A 17,353-nucleotide genomic window follows, 5' to 3' on the forward strand; every position below is an offset into this window, starting at 1 on the left:
CATATCATTTATTTATTCTAGATTTGGTGGGGGAGGGGGTAGGGGGGCAGCAACAAAGATAGTAAAAGTAATTTAAGTGTGCTGGATTAAAAAAAATACCAGAGGCCTTAAAAATCAGTGTGAACCCATGACCTTGGTATTTATAGACATATGCAAAACTCTTAACGTTCTTTGAAAGTCAGTTTTCAAACAACCTTTTTCCACTGATGCTTGGACAGAGTTTTGAGATCTTAGAGAACTATTCTAAATCCAAGACTTACAAAACAACTTTTGCTTTCGTTACTTCACTCTCTAGTGAATGTGGGTCAGTGTGTATGAAGAATGGAAAATCATGGTCATGAGGCACATTTAAGGAAAGCCCCTTTGACCACAGCCCATTTTACCTGAAAGTTGTTCAATTAAACCGTCCTGCTGGTAAAAACCTCTTTATTCAATCACGCTCGAGGCAGTTGAACACTTTTTCCAAGTAACTACGTGCCGTTTTTTCACTTTGTCTGTGGCGAGAGCATCATCAGCTGACTGAAACAGCATCTCATGCGATTTTAGTGATGCAACAGGGAGGCTGCCGGCTTCCCTGAGCAGCTCAGCCTGGCACAGGGGCTGTGTCACCCACACCAGGACACCTCGAGAGTGACCGCTCCTGCCCACCCCACCGAGGAGCTGCTCCTTGTCACCTGGCCTGCATCCCGGGCGGAGCTGCCCGGCCCGTTCGGTGACCATTTGCCACCTCGAGAGACGTGCCCGAGGGCTGCGTTCGGTTCTGGGCCCCTCACTGTAGAAGGGCCGTGGAGGTGCTGGAGCGTGTCCAGCAAAGGCCAACGAGGCCATGAAAGGTGTGGAAAACGCGTCCTACAAGGAGAGGCTGAGGGAACTGAGAGCACTGAGTCTCAAGGAGGCTCAGGGGGCACCTCATGCTCCCCACAGCTCCCTGACAGAAGGACGTAGTGAGGTGGGGCCTGTCCTTTTCGCCGAGGGAAGGGCTTCAAGGAGAGAGCCAGATATCTGACAAAACGTTTTCGCCGTTCAGGTGGTCAGGATGCCAGCGAGGCGATGGACTCACTATCCCTGAACTGTTTACGAGGATGTGGCGCTGGGTGATGCGGTTTCGTGGCGTCGGTGGCCGTGCTGGGCGGGCGGTCGTGCCGGACGGGTTCACAGGGCCCGGCCCGGCCCAGCCCAGCCCGGTGCCGCCCGCTCCGCGCCCGCCGCGCTCCCTCAGGGCCGGCAGCGGGGGGGGCCCTTCCCCGCCTCCCGCCGGCCTCCCGCGCGCTTGCACCACGTGACGCGCGGCCCCGCCCCCGCCCGCGGCCGCGCGGCGTCGCTGTCCGGGTATTTGAACGGCGCTTCCGCCATTTTCCCTGAGCCGGGCACGGAGCGAGCGACGCGGGGAGACGCCTCGGGAGAGGTACCGGCCCGGGGCTCTGCTGCTCCGCGCCCCCGTCGCGATCGGGGCACGCGTGGCCGCTCTGAAAAGCGCCACCGGCGGGGGTGGCGGTCACCGTTAGCTCGCGGCTGGGATGGGATGGGATGGGCTGGGTGGCGGGGAGGCTGCGCCTGAGGGAGCGTTGCGGCTGCGGGACCCGAGGCGCGTGGCGGTTTTTCGCCCCCGGGAGCGGGGCGGTGGAAGGGCTGGGGCCGTGCACGGCTCCGTCCGCGATGGAAGGGCGGGTGGGATGTGAGGGGTAGCGAGCGGGGTTCCCGCGGCCCGAGCCGGTGGGGGGAGGCGGCGCTGCTCAGTCATGGTGGCTCATGGCGGGGAGCGCGCCCGGCCCGGTGCGTGGGGGAGGCCCGGCCGGGGCGGGCCCCGCTCGGGAGTCCCGCAGGACTCGCCGCGGCCTCTCCCGATCGGGCAGCAGCTCCCATTGAGCGGCGGGATGCCGGTTCTGGGTGGGCCGGGAGGACTCTCCGCAGCGTGAGGAGCCGGGGTCGGCCGTGGCTCAGTCGCCCTACGGAGGCCGCGGCTCGGCCTCGCCGCGGCGGAGCCCGAAAGGCGCGGGGGGCCGGGGGCGGGCGGAGGCGCCGCCGCCGCCATTAGCGCGCGCTGTGCCGCCGCACGCGGCTGGGCCGGAGCACGCGGAGCGGAGCGCGCCCGCGAGGGGAAACGGCCCCTTCCGGCGGGGCCGCGGCCGCTCCCCGCGCTCCTCACACGCTGCCATTTCCCCCGCAGACCCAGCATGGCCGCCCAAGGAGAGCCCCAAGTGCAGTTTAAGGTAAGGGAGTGGTTCGCAGGTTGGGTTTGGGATTTTTTTTTTCCCCTTCACTGGAAAAGTAGTAGGAGAGACTCCCGAGTGCCGACGTGGATGGTGGGTTTGGTTTTGGAGTGCTGGTCTTTCCTTAATGGGGCAATTTATTGTAGTATTGCATACAGCTTGCACAAAAAGAGTCTGTTAAACTCTGTTAATCTGTTTTATTTGTAGTTTAGTGTAATAAATGTTAGTGGATCTTTTCCTACAGAATGGTTTTTAAATTTGAGAACTGAAGTTCACTGTAAAAAGTGCTGAGAGTGAATTAGAATAGCCTGCTTTCTGTTATGTGCTAATTGTTAAAATGTTTCAGAAGAGAATTTTCTGGTGCTTGGTGTGGCTGGTGGGTTGGTGGTGGTTTTTTTGTTATCTTAACAGCCAGAAGTCCTGAAGACTGCTTCTTGATGTTTGTTACTTGGGTTTCCTGCAATGCTTGGCTAGCGTATCCCAGTTCATGGTGCAAATGTTGGTGGGTTTTTGGTTTTGTTGGGTTTTTTTAATTGTAAGATAACAATGGTTTTCTCCAGTGGATGTTTTAATCATTTCCTCTCCAAATCTGGTCACATTCAGGTTGAAAGCCCTAAATATTTTTCATTCAGTCTCTTGTAGTAGTTCAGTAGAACCATATTCACAGTGCATTTTAATTTTTACCTACAAGGACTGAATAAGACTAACCAGAGTTAAAGCATGATGGGCTTAACAAATTGGTTCCCAGCACAGGGAGTTGCTTCATGGGGAGTTCTGTCTTTTGTTTACAGCACCTTGTAGGAGCTAAGCTGTTTGTAGTAATAAATAGTATCTGCGCTAGAATAGCTGATAAATACCTAAAGATGCATTTCTCTGACTCTTTTCCTTTGTCTGTCCGCAGCTTGTTCTGGTTGGTGATGGTGGCACTGGCAAAACAACATTTGTAAAGCGTCACTTGACTGGTGAATTTGAAAAGAAGTATGTAGGTATGTCTGAAAAAGCATTTGAGCTCCAATACCTTACAAATGGATGTGCAATCCATGACTTGCTAAATGCATTGCTTTTTGTTATTTCTGCAGCAACACTGGGTGTTGAAGTTCATCCTCTGGTGTTCCATACTAACAGAGGCCCTATTAAATTTAATGTATGGGACACAGCTGGCCAGGAGAAGTTTGGTGGCCTGCGTGATGGGTATTACATCCAAGGTAAGATGTTGGGGGCGGGGAGCAGTTCTGTAGCTCTTCGACTTCAGTCCTTTATTCTGCTCTCGTTGGCAACACTGGAAGCTGTAAGTGTGGCTGCACTGATGAGCTGGCTTAGAAGCCTTCAAACTCTTCATGTAGGTAGGATAGCGTCCTTTGCTAGACAACTTGTGCTAATACGGGAACATGCCAAGATTGTGTTTCAGTGGGTTACTGTGGGCTTTGGTATTAGTGAAAGTGGTGCACCTTTAATGACCAGATACTGCTGGTGAAATTTGGTGGCTGAGGGTGGGGGGGCAGAATGTGTGTGCTTCAGTAAGTGCAGATTTTTGTCTGTGTTGCTGTGCTCAGGCCAAGGGCTTGGAAGACACTCTTTTAAGATTTTTGATGCAGTGAGGAAGTTGGACATCTCCATGCCAGAGTCTACTTGTCTTTCTGAAAAAGTGCAGATAGAGTTCCTTACTGCTGCTTGGCGAAGAGGTGTCCTGTGTTACTTCACTCACCCGCATATCTTTATTATATCTTATTTTTGTAAAGTATTATTGGGTTCTTTGAGAAACTGCTCTGGACAAGGGCGTCCTGAGATGTGATCCTCGAAGCCTCATTAGCGTGATACGAGTTAAACTGGTGTTAACCGATTTCTGTCAAATATTTGGGCAAATGCATGTTGGCTTCTATAATCCTGTATATTCTCATATGATGTAACACCATGTTCTTCAGTGATACAGCTGAATTGGTAAAACCAGCTGGTCTGAGATGAGGCAGCACAGATGTGAGGTGACACAGTCATGGGCCAGGTTCTGTGGACTTGTGCATTGAACTTGTTAACAGAACAGGAGCTGTCAGAACTGTGATGCTGAAAGGGCAAAGTTAATGCAGATGCTTAACCCTAATGTGGGATATCTCTGCGTTCCTCTTCTCTATCCTGTCTTGTAAGCAGGTGGTTACTCCTGGTGTAACTTGACTTCCCTTCTCTTGCAGCTCAGTGTGCCATCATAATGTTTGATGTAACATCAAGAGTTACTTACAAGAATGTACCTAATTGGCATAGAGATCTGGTACGAGTATGTGAAAATATCCCCATAGTGTTGTGTGGCAACAAAGTGGATATTAAGGACAGAAAAGTCAAGGCAAAATCCATTGTCTTCCATAGGAAGAAGAATCTCCAGGTAAGTCAGTAGGAATCCAGTTGGTGGGGTCTGTTGAGTGGAGTTGTGTTTTGGACAGTAATTGTGCTCTGCCTCTGTCATTATAGGCAGCTTCACATCTGTTGGCTTTTCCAGCCAAAATTCAGGGGAGGGGGAAGTGATGATGTTAAGGATGATCATCACTGGCTTGGAGCAGAAGCTGTGATAAGTTCTTAAAGAGCTTCTGTGCATTTGCTTTAACTGCTCAGAGTCTCATCTGATGACAGGATTGAGACTGCAGTAGATCATGTCACAGGAGAAAGGTAGATGCACTATTGCCTCACGAAAGTTTCATCCTTGATGAGATTTGATGCCTTTCAGTTCATAGTTTCTGCCTGAAACTGTTTGTTTCTAGACACTTAAATCATAACTGCTTATGAAAATGCAAACAAAAGCCATGCAGTCCAAAAAAAAGTAAGGTAAAAGAGTTGATCGTGTATTAGTCTTGGTATGTCCTAAGTATTAAAGGGTTTTAAAAAGAATGTCTAATATGTACCTTTTTCAGTATTACGACATTTCAGCTAAGAGTAACTACAACTTTGAGAAGCCTTTCCTGTGGCTTGCTAGAAAGCTAATTGGAGATCCTAACTTGGAGTTTGTTGCCATGCCTGCGCTTGCACCTCCTGAAGTTGTTATGGACCCAGCACTGGCAGCACAGTATGAGCAGGACTTACAGGTCAGTGGCAGAGGGCACAGAGGGCAGACAACTGCCTGGTAACTGGTGTCAGACTCCTGGCACAAGTAGCTGAAGAACAGTTCCTAAGTGTAAATTCCTTTGTTCCAGATTGCTCAGACCACTGCACTGCCAGATGAAGATGATGACCTGTGAGGGATGAAGCTGGAGCCCAGCGTCAGAAGTCTAGTTTTATAGGCAACTGTCCTGTGATGTCAGTGGTGCAGCGTGTTTGCCACTTTATTATCTAGCTGAGCAGAACATGTGCTTAATCTTTGGGATGCTGAAAGAGATGAATGGGCTTCGGAGTGAATGTGGCAGTTTAAAAAAAAAAAAAACAAACAAAACAAAATGGAAAAAAAAAAACCAAAACAAAAACCTTCATATTTTGGACCTGCATATTTAGCTGTTTTTTGGACTGCAATTACTTCCCCTTTTGAGTTTCAAATATAAGACTGCTGCAGTCACATCAGAGTGTTAAGTGGAAAATCTTGTTTCTGTCATTCCCATTCTTTTGTTTAGGTAATAAAGTTGTATTTCAAGTATCTCTAAGCAAGTGAACTTTCATGCATTGTTAGGAAAACTGTTCAAAGTGTCTTCTGCTCTTCATTCGAGGGTAATACTTGATTGTCTACTACTGCATTTCTCATTCTGTTTTCCTTCCTGCTTCTCATATTATGCTCCTCTTGCTAATCCAGAGCTAACAGTTAACCTTTCCTTTTTTTGTTGGCGCATAGAACTAAAGCATCTGGGGAAAGCTGAGCTGCCAGGCAGAACTCCAGCAGTGAACACTTGCGTGGCGTGGCAGGAGGAGTGTTCCCAGCAGATGGGAATGTTTGTGGAGCAGGGTGGCTGGAGAGCAGAGCCTGCAGTTCGGCTTGCAGATGCTACAGTTAGATACAGTCTCAACTCCTCACTGTCACTGTGTCCTACAGTTACCTTCAGAGCTCTGTGTTTTAGCAGCCAGACGCAAATGGCATCCAAGTCTGTTAGGCGACTTCAGCTGTGTCTTTGCATGGAACAGCAGTAGAACTATAGCTGGTTAAACGAATTCGAAGCGTCTTCAAGTTCACTAACTAGAAAACAGCATGGTTTGAGCTAAAAAGCTCTTGCCTACCCAGTGGTGTATTAACTAAAGCCACAGTGATTTAAACATCTAGACTTTACTGTAACTGCACCAAGATCTTAATTTGAAACTGGCTTATTGCAGCACAAATGGTGGAAAATGTCAACTTTTAACACTACCTTGTAGAGATGAATCTTGGTCAATATTAGTACTGCTAGTCAGCAAAACTTAAGTTTAGGATTTTTTTTTTTTCAGTAGTGTTTGAGTACATGAAGCCTTGAACTCTTCGGTTTTGTATTTTTGGTTTCTTAATAAAGTGGAGCATTTCATTTATTCCTTTTAACTTGCATGTTTGTGTACATAAATTACTTGAATATTCAACTTTTGCTATCCAGTAGCAAAAATTGGACTACGATTATTACTTGTGCAATATTGCTGTAAAGGAGCCATTTTTAAGTTAGTTCAAGTTGGGAATTCTTGGTGGGTTTGGGCTTTTTGGTTTGTTTTTTTAGCTACTCAGAAGCTGAGTTGTGTATTAAGACTTGAAGCTCCTGGATGAAAATGAGGAATGTTGTACACTTGGTGTTTGTAAAGGGACAATGTCCCACTTAATGTTTCATTGACTTCTCACCGCATAACCTTGCTTTAACTTCTGTTACAGGTTCTTGCCTGTAGTGTTACTAATTCCCTGTGCAGCTCATGGTTAATCCTGCTGGCTTGGTGGCTGCTGCTGCTTTACTAGCTGTGGTAGCTTTTTTATCTTCAAGCTTTCACTTCTGGAAATGTATTGCTCAAAAACAGAAAGGAAAACTTCTGTAGTTCTGCAGTATTGACACACTTCAAGAAGAAAAGGCAGCAGCACTGGAGTTGTTTGTATGGTCTCATAGCTTGTGAATGGTGTCATCTTTACAACTCACCTGCTTGATACAGGTACTGTCCTTGGTATGATTCCTCCAGAGCAGCTGGAAAGGTGCAAAAGCTGCTTAAAGACTGCTCTGTTGGGAGCTTTGCTCTGTAATCTTCAGTGCTGCTCCCAAGTCCAGAAAAATCCAGCTTTGAAGTAGGTAAGAATAGTAATCCTGCTGTGAGAGAATCTCTTCAATTTGCAATGTTTTGGGAGTAAAGCCTACTTGCAGCATTAGATTTATTCTGTTTACTCCCTGTTAATTGTTGATTTTAAATAATGCAGGTAGCCTTAAATGCACGTGCAGATCGCTCAGTTCAGGTTCTTTAACCCTTCTGAGGAAATTTTCACTAGTTGGGTTTAGATAAAACAAAGCCTATTTTGTCAAGTAAAGAGGAAAATTAAAGCTGTGTTACAAGAACCTGTTTTCTAAAGTCACATCAGTGCCAGGACTGAATGGAGACTGAAATCCTTCCCTGCAACTCATGCCTGACTGCTCTGACTGCTCTCTGGTTGGATCAGGTAACTAGTAGTTCTGTGTTCCCTGCACACCACTGGGTGAGTTTTCCTGCACCAAGGTCTCTGGTTTCTGGTTGTACTGACAAGTTCCTTAAAGCCAGACCCTGCTTGGTGGTAACTCGGGCAGGACAAAGAACTGGGCTGTTCACTGGTCCTTGTTCCGGGATAAAGCTGGGAGGGTTCCAGTGTCTAAGCCCAGAGAGTTCTATCACAAAAGCAGCTGGGAAAGTGCATGTGCAAAGCAGCTACAGCAAAGGCAGGAAACTGGCAGAGGAAATGTGCTGCTTACTGGGCCTTGAAATGAAGAGAGTTAAAGGCTGCTTAGGAGTGCTGGGACTGCCCTTGGATCTCAGGATTTCAACAGAGAATTTATTTTTTTTTTCCTCTTTAGACATACAGGGTAGCACTGGAAACCTATGTGCCAAGAAGGGTGTACCTACAAGTTAAAACACAAAATTCATCTTTTCCCTACAGAAATTTGTCTGTTGTGCTGCTATTAACAGTCTGAGACTGCTGGGGTAAACTTTTGCCCTCACCTTGCTGAAACAGAAGTGCATGGTTTGGTTGAAGCCAGTTCTTTTCCTGGCCTGTACTGGTCCCTTCCTCACCTGAGTTTTGACAACAGTTGGTTGTCCCTCTTAGGCCAGGAGTGATAGCAATGTCTTACAGGTAACTGAGATGCTTGAACATCCTTGATCCCTCTTTTCACCTGGCAGAATTAATTTATAGCCTGCCTTTGTGTATGTGTTGGTTTTTGCGCTGAGCTGAAGAGTTTGGCTTTTCCTAGCACAGGCTGCTGCGTGCACATCCCCTGAAGGAGTTCCGACTGTGCTGTAACTCTTGGGTTATCTCTGCAAGTGGCCAGGATGGGCACACACTCAGCTGGGGATTTGCTTTTGGAGGATATCAATGACTGTGCTGTCCTAGCCAGGAGCTTTTCCAGATAACAGACTTGGAGGGTTTTGCTGATGAGCCCAAACAAGAATATCCTTATTTGTCTAATTACTGACATACAAGGCAGGTTGTTTATACCAAGGCTCTAGCACAGCCTAAACCTCCTTGGGTCACAGATTGGAGTGGGCAAGGCAAATACTTTTAACTGGGTTGTGTGGGTAATTATCTTCTAGTTCACTAAATGAAGTGACAGTTCAGTGAGTGAATGATATTTCCCCCAAATGCCAGTGTTCTGAAATGGGCCCGTGTTTGTATTGGGGCACTAGTTCAGTATAGGAATAGTTTGCTTGATTTTTATTTTGTTTTGGATAGTAATAGTTGATGTCTGTCTTGCTGTGATCCTGGAATTCTGTCTTGAAAACTTATCAGGTTCCCATGTTTATCCTACTTACATGAAGGGGAAAAAGTTGAGACTATGATGACAAATTTCTCCAGATAATACTATAAACAAAAATTCATATTAACATTACCAGAAGTTTTAGTGGTTCAAACTTACCTCTAAAGTCATGGTTTCAAAATCGAATGTTATCAGTATAGTTCAGGTTTCTAGGAGGCAATTCTGGGTTGCTCAGAGTTGCCTATTTCTATGTTGACACTTTACTAGCAAGGACTGAAAACCAGCTATAATATAGTCATAAATAGGAAGCTCTTCAAGGTTCTGGTGATCTATACCACCTAAGAAGAAAACTTCACCCAGTGTCCTTCCTCCTGTGACTGCTGAGAAGTCACTGATTACACTCTGGAGCACCAGGACCTTTCATCATGCAGCCATTTAAGTCTCTGTACCAAGTGTTAAGCCAAAACCAGCAAATAAGTCAATAACAAATGGTTCTTTGTGCTGAACTTTTTCAGTGAAGAGTTTGCTCCAGTCTGATTTCCCAGCAGTGATGATAATTCCTATTGCTCCTGCTGTATACACTCTCCACTGCACAAAACCAGTGGTAGCTTGCTGATGGCTTTTTTCCGTCATGGTGGCTTTCAAAAAAAGAGCTGGAGGGGAGCACTGTGTGTTTTGGTTAGACTGAGAAGATAAAGGTTAATTTTCCTGTCAGACTTTTTCAATGGATTGTATGATTAAAAAAAAAAAGGGGGGGCAGGGGTGGAATTTCTGGGTCTAGGGATGGGTTCTCTGGGCAGGTTTTAGGGAAAGAGCTCAAGCCAGAGAGGTTTGTTGCATTTACAAATTAAAAGGTGGGTCATAATTAACAAGGAATGTGCAATTTTGGGCATTATTCATTGTCTTTTGATTCTGGATCTGGTATTTTTACTTCTTCCTTGTACTGGACGTTTTGTTTTATTTGAATACATAAGTTAAGGTCTAGGTATAAAACTTACTTCAGACTATAGCAAATGAGTAATTCTGCCAAGTTTATGTGTGAAAGAAGTGTCTGAGACACACCACTCGACAGTCAGGAGTGCAGGTGTAGCCAGGCTTAAAGCGAGTAGTTCTTAGCTCTCTGAGTGAACAATTCTGATGCAGCTTTAAGATAACTTTGTGCTGGAGATCGGGAGGTTACCGCAGAATTCTCTTTTCCTGCTGCAGCAGACGGGATAATCTGGGCGGACGGGGCCATCCCGGGGTGATTCCGGGCTGGAATGAGCCCCGGCTGCGGCGCACGGGGCCATCCCGGGGTGATTCCCGGCTGGAATGAGCCCCGGCTGCGGCGCACGGGGCCATCCCGGGGTGATTCCCGGCTGGAATGAGCCCCGGCTGCGGCGCACGGGGCCATTCCGGGGTGATTCCGGGCTGGAATGAGCCCCGGCTGCGGCGCACGGGGCCATCCCGGGGTGATTCCCGGCTGGAATGAGCCCCGGCTGCGGCGGACGGGGCCATCCCGGGGTGATTCCGGGCTGGAATGAGCCCCGGCTGCGGCGGACGGGGCCATCCCGGGGTGATTCCGGGCTGGAATGAGCCCCGGCTGCGGCGCACGGGGCCATCCCGGGGTGATTCCCGGCTGGAATGAGCCCCGGCTGCGGCGCACGGGGCCATCCCGGGGTGATTCCGGGCTGGAATGAGCCCCGGCTGCGGCGGACGGGGCCATCCCGGGGTGATTCCGGGCTGGAATGAGCCCCGGCTGCGGCGCACGGGGCCATCCCGGGGTGATTCCCGGCTGGAATGAGCCCCGGCTGCGGCGCACGGGGCCATCCCGGGGTGATTCCCGGCTGGAATGAGCCCCGGCTGCGGCGCACGGGGCCATTCCGGGGTGATTCCCGGCTGGAATGAGCCCCGGCTGCGGCGCACGGGGCCATCCCGGGGTGATTCCCGGCTGGAATGAGCCCCGGCTGCGGCGGACGGGGCCATCCCGGGGTGATTCCGGGCTGGAATGAGCCCCGGCTGCGGCGGACGGGGCCATCCCGGGGTGATTCCGGGCTGGAATGAGCCCCGGCTGCGGCGCACGGGGCCATCCCGGGGTGATTCCCGGCTGGAATGAGCCCCGGCTGCGGCGCACGGGGCCATCCCGGGGTGATTCCGGGCTGGAATGAGCCCCGGCTGCGGCGGACGGGGCCATCCCGGGGTGATTCCGGGCTGGAATGAGCCCCGGCTGCGGCGCACGGGGCCATCCCGGGGTGATTCCCGGCTGGAATGAGCCCCGGCTGCGGCGCACGGGGCCATCCCGGGGTGATTCCCGGCTGGAATGAGCCCCGGCTGCGGCGCACGGGGCCATTCCGGGGTGATTCCGGGCTGGAATGAGCCCCGGCTGCGGCGCACGGGGCCATCCCGGGGTGATTCCCGGCTGGAATGAGCCCCGGCTGCGGCGGACGGGGCCATCCCGGGGTGATTCCGGGCTGGAATGAGCCCCGGCTGCGGCGGACGGGGCCATCCCGGGGTGATTCCGGGCTGGAATGAGCCCCGGCTGCGGCGCACGGGGCCATCCCGGGGTGATTCCCGGCTGGAATGAGCCCCGGCTGCGGCGCACGGGGCCATCCCGGGGTGATTCCCGGCTGGAATGAGCCCCGGCTGCGGCGCACGGGGCCATCCCGGGGTGATTCCCGGCTGGAATGAGCCCCGGCTGCGGCGCACGGGGCCATCCCGGGGTGATTCCCGGCTGGAATGAGCCCCGGCTGCGGCGCACGGGGCCATCCCGGGGTGATTCCCGGCTGGAATGAGCCCCGGCTGCGGCGCACGGGATGAGGAGCGCGGGCGGGGCCGTTCCCGGCCGGGCCGAGCCCCGCTCCGGACGCCGCTGCAGTTCCCTTTTTGGCCACGCGGTGGCGGCCGCCGCCCGCCCGGCGGCCTCGGTCTCCCGCCGCCCGTGGATTTTCCTTTGGGTGGAATCCGCCCGGGATCGCGCACTGCCGGGGGTTTTCTCGTCCTGCTGCTGTCAGCACAGCGAAGCGCAGGCACCGCCATAATTTTTCCCACTCTTTATCAAGTTTAGGGTGAAAAACTGTTAAAATCAGAGTTTATTGCATGATGACAGCCAACACATTGATAACTGACGCTGAGCTAAAGGATAGCTTCACCTGGAAAAAGAATCATCCATTAAGTGCTGATCACCTAATGTTACAAAACAAAAATGCGGTGAGGAACGTGCAGGAGTCAAATCTAGCACAGTGCTGTTGTGTCGTTCATGGTCTGAGCTTAGAGTAAAGTTATGCTATGAATAGCAGAGTGAGCAGAAAGCTGGAAGGATTGGTGTCCTGAGTGTTATAGTTCCCGTTTTGCTGTAAAGAGATGTAAATAACGGAGAAAGATGCTCCTTCTCACAGACCTTCAGATCTGAAGCTGGGGTGGCTGGAAGAGCAGCTCTGTGATGGTTTTCTCTGCTATCCTTAAAAGTGACAGGTGAGAGATAAACGTGGTTTAGGCACGTAGCATATTCTGTATTGCAGTTCAAAAGGCTTTCAGTTCGGGTCATTTTCCTGTTGCCAGATTTGCGATTCCTTTCAGCTGAGTCGAGTTTTGTGAGTGCCCTTTGAGTGCTGTGGCTCCCAGGCAGGGCACTGCCCCATACCTGAGACCTGTGCTGGCCTGGCAGCTTCAGCAAAACACATTCGATGTTAATCACAGAGAGAACAGTGCTATTTGCTTTAGTTAATCACATTTTCCTGTCTTATTTGTATTTTAGTTGCTATCTATGGAGTGGATACTGGCTACAAGTGGTTCACTACTAGCAGAGGATTAATGGTTTTATTCTCTCTGAGCAAAAAATCCTACTTCTGAATACATGGTGTATATCCCTGGCTGTTGAAAATCTGACATGTTAAGTTTTGTAATGCCATTTCCACAGGTGCCTGCCTGACTGCAGAGCTGTTTCTTCCATCTTTAACTCTACAGATTGATGGGTGGCTATTCCTTGGTGTTTCTATCTCCTGCTCTTTATCCCAGCTGACTTTACATGTGCGAAAAGAGTCTTAGAACCCAAAAGGGAAACACTTAATCTCTTGAAAAATCATTATTTCTAACTAATTAAAAAGGGCATGAATTAGGTCGCATCAATCATCTTTAGCTGTGCAATGAGATCTGAAAATGACATTTCTTTAAGGAGCCTATGAAAATCACTGAGAGATTGACAAATCCTCTAGAAAAAGGAAGGGGAATTTCTCTGATCTCCATATCATATCCATTTTCATAGTCAAAAATCACATTTTGAATGGTTGATTTTATTCCCGTTCACGTTCCTGCAGTGTGCATTGGGAACAGTGGCAGATAAAAATGGGATTTTTTTCTTTCACTTATTGTTTTGAAAATATGTTTTTAGGCAGTTCCATGATTCCAGGGTGTGTCTTGTGATTTTAGGATCTTTGGGATGACTGTTCCAGCCGACAGATGTAAGTGATTATTCGGATTATTAAGCGTTGCAGCAGAGTGAGGATCAAACCAAGAGGAATCACTGCGGCTAAGAGAGGTCGTGGAGGAGAATTTATGCTGGGTTTGGTTTATGTGCTGGCCCAAGAGCCAAGACTCAGTACCTGAAACTATATGCCTTGTTCTGGAATTCAGTTTTCATGCTTTTAAATTAGTTAATGAGTTGCATTTCAGATTTGATGGCTCTTCAGATTTTAATAAGAGTGTAGATCTGGAAGCTTCTGCCAACTCTTCAGCCAGCTCTGATTTCTGTCCCCACCCTCTCATTGCTTTTGCCACTTAGATCTAAAGTAGGAAGCTACAAAAGCCAGGAACTGTGTCATTCCCCATAGGATAAAGAGTCTTTAATATATATGTCTGTGAGAACCTCAGACCTTCTTGTGGAGAAGGAATTTCCATTGGCCTCTCCTTTTGTGCTGGTGAACTTTTCACAAAGCACTCAAAGTAAAACTTCATGGAGTTGCTTTTACCCTGAGGAGCAAGAGGCAAATATGTAAAACTGCGAGAGAAAAGCTGGCACAAGTCCTAGAGGCAAAATTTATCATGGTTTAGGGATTATTCATAATTATCATATAATACTATAAATATTATTTTAATATTTGTGTAATTAAGAAAATCTGACTACCTGGATGATCTCAAAACAGACACAGTTACAGACAGCAGCTTCTGGCAAAAAGGATTTGGCTTAATCCCATAAAAAAGGATTTATAAAATGTTTTATTTATACAATTATCCAGTTTTATGTAAGCTTGGCATTAGGGCTCAGATAATCAAAGATTTGATGAAATTAAGTCTTTGGGATTGGCACAAAAGCCCAAACTACTTTGCAAAAATCAGCGCATGGAGTAAGATGTTCAAGGCACTACCACGATACAAAAAAAGCCCAATTAACAGTAAATAGACAATAAAAGGACTAATCCAACAACTATCATAGGAAGGGGGACCTCATTCAAAGAAACTTTAAATGTATAATTTATTCTATGGTTTTATCTACCTGCTTAATTGGTCTTTGTATCATCAGTGTCCTAATGTTTTCATAAGGAATATCTATATCTAGATATATATATACACTAAATCAGCTTAATGTTACATATGTTGCACAATGAAAGTATTTTTATTTGATTAGGCCTGAATTTTATTGCCAAAACGCTGTATTTTGTTTTCTGGCATCAACCAGCAACTTCTCATATTCTTAATTAGGAAAATATTTTTCCGTGATAGTGTTAGCCTTGTTGAATGAACTCCAGGATTTGTGTTTGTTTTCCTTTTCTCCAGCCTGGGCTGTTCAGTTTGTCAGCCCAGAGAAGGTTTCAGGCAATGCCCTCGTGAGCGGGGCCGCTGCCTGAGGAGTTTGATTGAAACATCGTCCTTTGCTCGCTTCGTCCTGGGCACTGGAGCCGTGCAGGGGCCGCCCTTCGATGCCTTCTGCTGGGGTATTTTAGGGGGTGTTGAGGGTATTTTAGAGGGCGTTGTGCAAGTGAGAACTGCAAAGCCTCAATTCCTGCAGCCTCCGATGGTGTTTTCCAGCACTTTTGCGGTTCTTTGCAGGTTTGGAAGCTCTTGAGCTGCTCAGCAGCCGCTGTCCTTGGGCCAGTGAAGAGCTCCTCGAGTGCCTTTGTCACCTCACACCTGAGGCTGCTGGCTCAGCTTCGGGCTTGTGCCAGTGACGGTCACAGCCCTGGGAAGCTGCACCTTGCCAGGGATTGCGCTGCTGCTGATCCCTCTGACACGGGTGCCAACAAAATCTGGGTGGGCGCCTGTCCCTCCCTCCCTCCCCTACAGCCGGGACAAACTCTCTGCACAGTGCTTTCCATAAGGTATAGAAAGCCTCAGCTTCATTTTATAAATTGTTTTAAATTGTTCCTTATCATTCCTTGAGGGGTTTTGTTTGCATAATCTTTTGCTATGTGTTGGAAATTTGCGCTGAAAATCTTGGTGTTGATACTGGCTAAGGTGAATTCTGTTTGACTATGAGAGAAACATGAAAAAGGAGAATGTGCAAGGACATCAGTGATCTCAGAAGTCACAGAATGATGGCAAAATACAGTTGGAATGCACAAAAAGAACAAATTTAGCTCCACCTTCATGCTGCAAGGTAACACTGACTGTTTTTGTAGCATCTCCGGCAAGCCTTTGTCCAGCCTGTTCTTCAAGACATCCAGTGCTGGAGCTTGCACATCCCTTCCATCCTTGCCCCCATGATGTTCTGCCCTGCACCCAGCCTTTCTCCTTCTCCTCCTGTGCAGTGAGTGTGTGAAGCTGATTTGATCCTTTCCTCGAATTCAAATCCCTGTGTGTTTCCTGCCTTACCTCTCATGACTCTTGTTGTGCTGGTGACTCCCCAGGCACACCAAATATGAATTTATTTTGTTCAGGACAGTGTGTGAACCTTGGAAATGGTGGCTCATACCGGGGAACTTCAGGCCCATGAGTTCATCCCTGCTTCAACTAAACCCACAACAAAAAAAAGCCCACACCATCCTTCTAATAAATGACTTACAGGTAAATACGAATGAAAAGATTATTTTGTATTAGTTCTAAACAGAAAAATACGCACTGGCGTGCCATAGCCGGATAATGTATTGAGTACTGCCCAGGGAGCCACAGAAGTGAAGCTGTAGCCCCCAAATCTGTCTGCACCCTTGGATAGTTCATGTTTGCTGGCCTGTGCTGCCCACAATTTATTTGTTTCTGCTGGTACAAGAGACACAGTCCCACTTGCCTTGTCATGGAAACACATCCTTAATGCCAACTACACAACCCTCTTCCCTTTTCCTAATACAAATGTACTTTCACACAATTTGATTTCGAAGTTTCAATGTAAAGAGAAGCAACTGATGCTGCTGGGTGAGTTTGTTCAGTCCTAGAGAAAACTGGCAAACCTAAACTGACCTTCTGGTAAATTTGCCCGTTGTTTGGTTGGGAAAGTGCTAATAGAAAAAGGGTTTTTTAAATTGTTCTGAGATAATGGGTACAGTGTGCTTGAAGCTGTTGCTCACTCATAAGCACCCAGAGTTCAGTGAATATTTACCACTTAACAGAATGTCACAGGGATTGTGGCAAAAGCTGCCTGTGGAGAGCTCAGCACAGCGGCATGAGAGGATGACACACCCACGAGAATAAACACTAACAAACAGTTTTTAAGTAAGAGCAAAAAACCCTTCTCAGTTGTGTATTTTGGTTTTCTTTAGAATTGCAGTCTCAAGTTAGGAAAGCATGTGAGGCTGCACAAGTTCTTAGCTTAAATAAAACTCCTGGGCTGGATTTCCCCTCGCAGTGGAGTGATGCAGTGCTGGGAGAGGGGGACAGTGGGGATGGGGGCAGCGCTTGGTGCCTCCCAACAGACCCCACGAAATTCTTCCAGCACAGGTAAAAGGGCTGTGGTGTCACCACAGCTGTAGGGGCACCCCACCCCACAGGAAAACTGAATTTGTGTGCTGGAAACCTTAAGAAAAAGCACGACTTTGCTTTTCCTGACTCATCCCCATCCACTATATTAGTCAATACAGATTAATATCATGATACTATTTTAAATAATCGATTTTTTTGCACTTTTTTAAAAGCAAAAATCTTCTGGCTTTTGTATTTTCCTGCTTTTCTCCTGAACCAGGGGCTGCTGCTGTATTTCAAGTGAATCTCTCGTGGCTGGCCAATTTGCATCACACATTACCATGATTTGATTGTAATACATCAAGGAAAAAGAGGGAAGGAAACATTCTTCAGTCTCTTTGAAGGTGATGCAGCTGGCAAATGATTTTTTAAAGTGCAAATCTAACCAAATTGCACCTACGTACGTCTGAGTAGTTCCCTGGAGCAAAGGACAGATGA

The 17,353-nt window shown here is 48.1% G+C and overlaps 2 protein-coding genes across 2 annotated transcripts; one reads left to right on the forward strand and one right to left on the reverse strand.

The window, feature by feature from the left end:
- The first annotated feature begins 1,285 nt into the window (after window positions 1-1,285).
- Window positions 1,286-6,671, forward strand: RAN (RAN, member RAS oncogene family). The gene is made up of 7 exons (XM_048323065.1): window positions 1,286-1,405; window positions 2,168-2,210; window positions 3,112-3,196; window positions 3,290-3,415; window positions 4,394-4,581; window positions 5,105-5,275; window positions 5,384-6,671. The coding sequence occupies exons 2-7, from the start codon at window positions 2,175-2,177 to the stop codon at window positions 5,426-5,428; spliced, it is 651 nt and encodes a 216-aa protein (XP_048179022.1). The 5' UTR covers window positions 1,286-1,405; window positions 2,168-2,174; the 3' UTR covers window positions 5,429-6,671.
- Window positions 6,672-10,228: 3,557 nt separating this feature from the next.
- On the reverse strand, window positions 10,229-12,067 carry LOC125335506 (translation initiation factor IF-2-like). Its single transcript, XM_048323176.1, has one exon. The coding sequence runs from the start codon at window positions 12,065-12,067 to the stop codon at window positions 10,229-10,231; it is 1,839 nt and encodes a 612-aa protein (XP_048179133.1).
- Between the last annotated feature and the right edge of the window lie 5,286 nt (window positions 12,068-17,353).

Source organism: Corvus hawaiiensis, chromosome 18, assembly GCF_020740725.1.
Source record: "Corvus hawaiiensis isolate bCorHaw1 chromosome 18, bCorHaw1.pri.cur, whole genome shotgun sequence".
Taxonomy (NCBI): domain Eukaryota; kingdom Metazoa; phylum Chordata; class Aves; order Passeriformes; family Corvidae; genus Corvus; species Corvus hawaiiensis.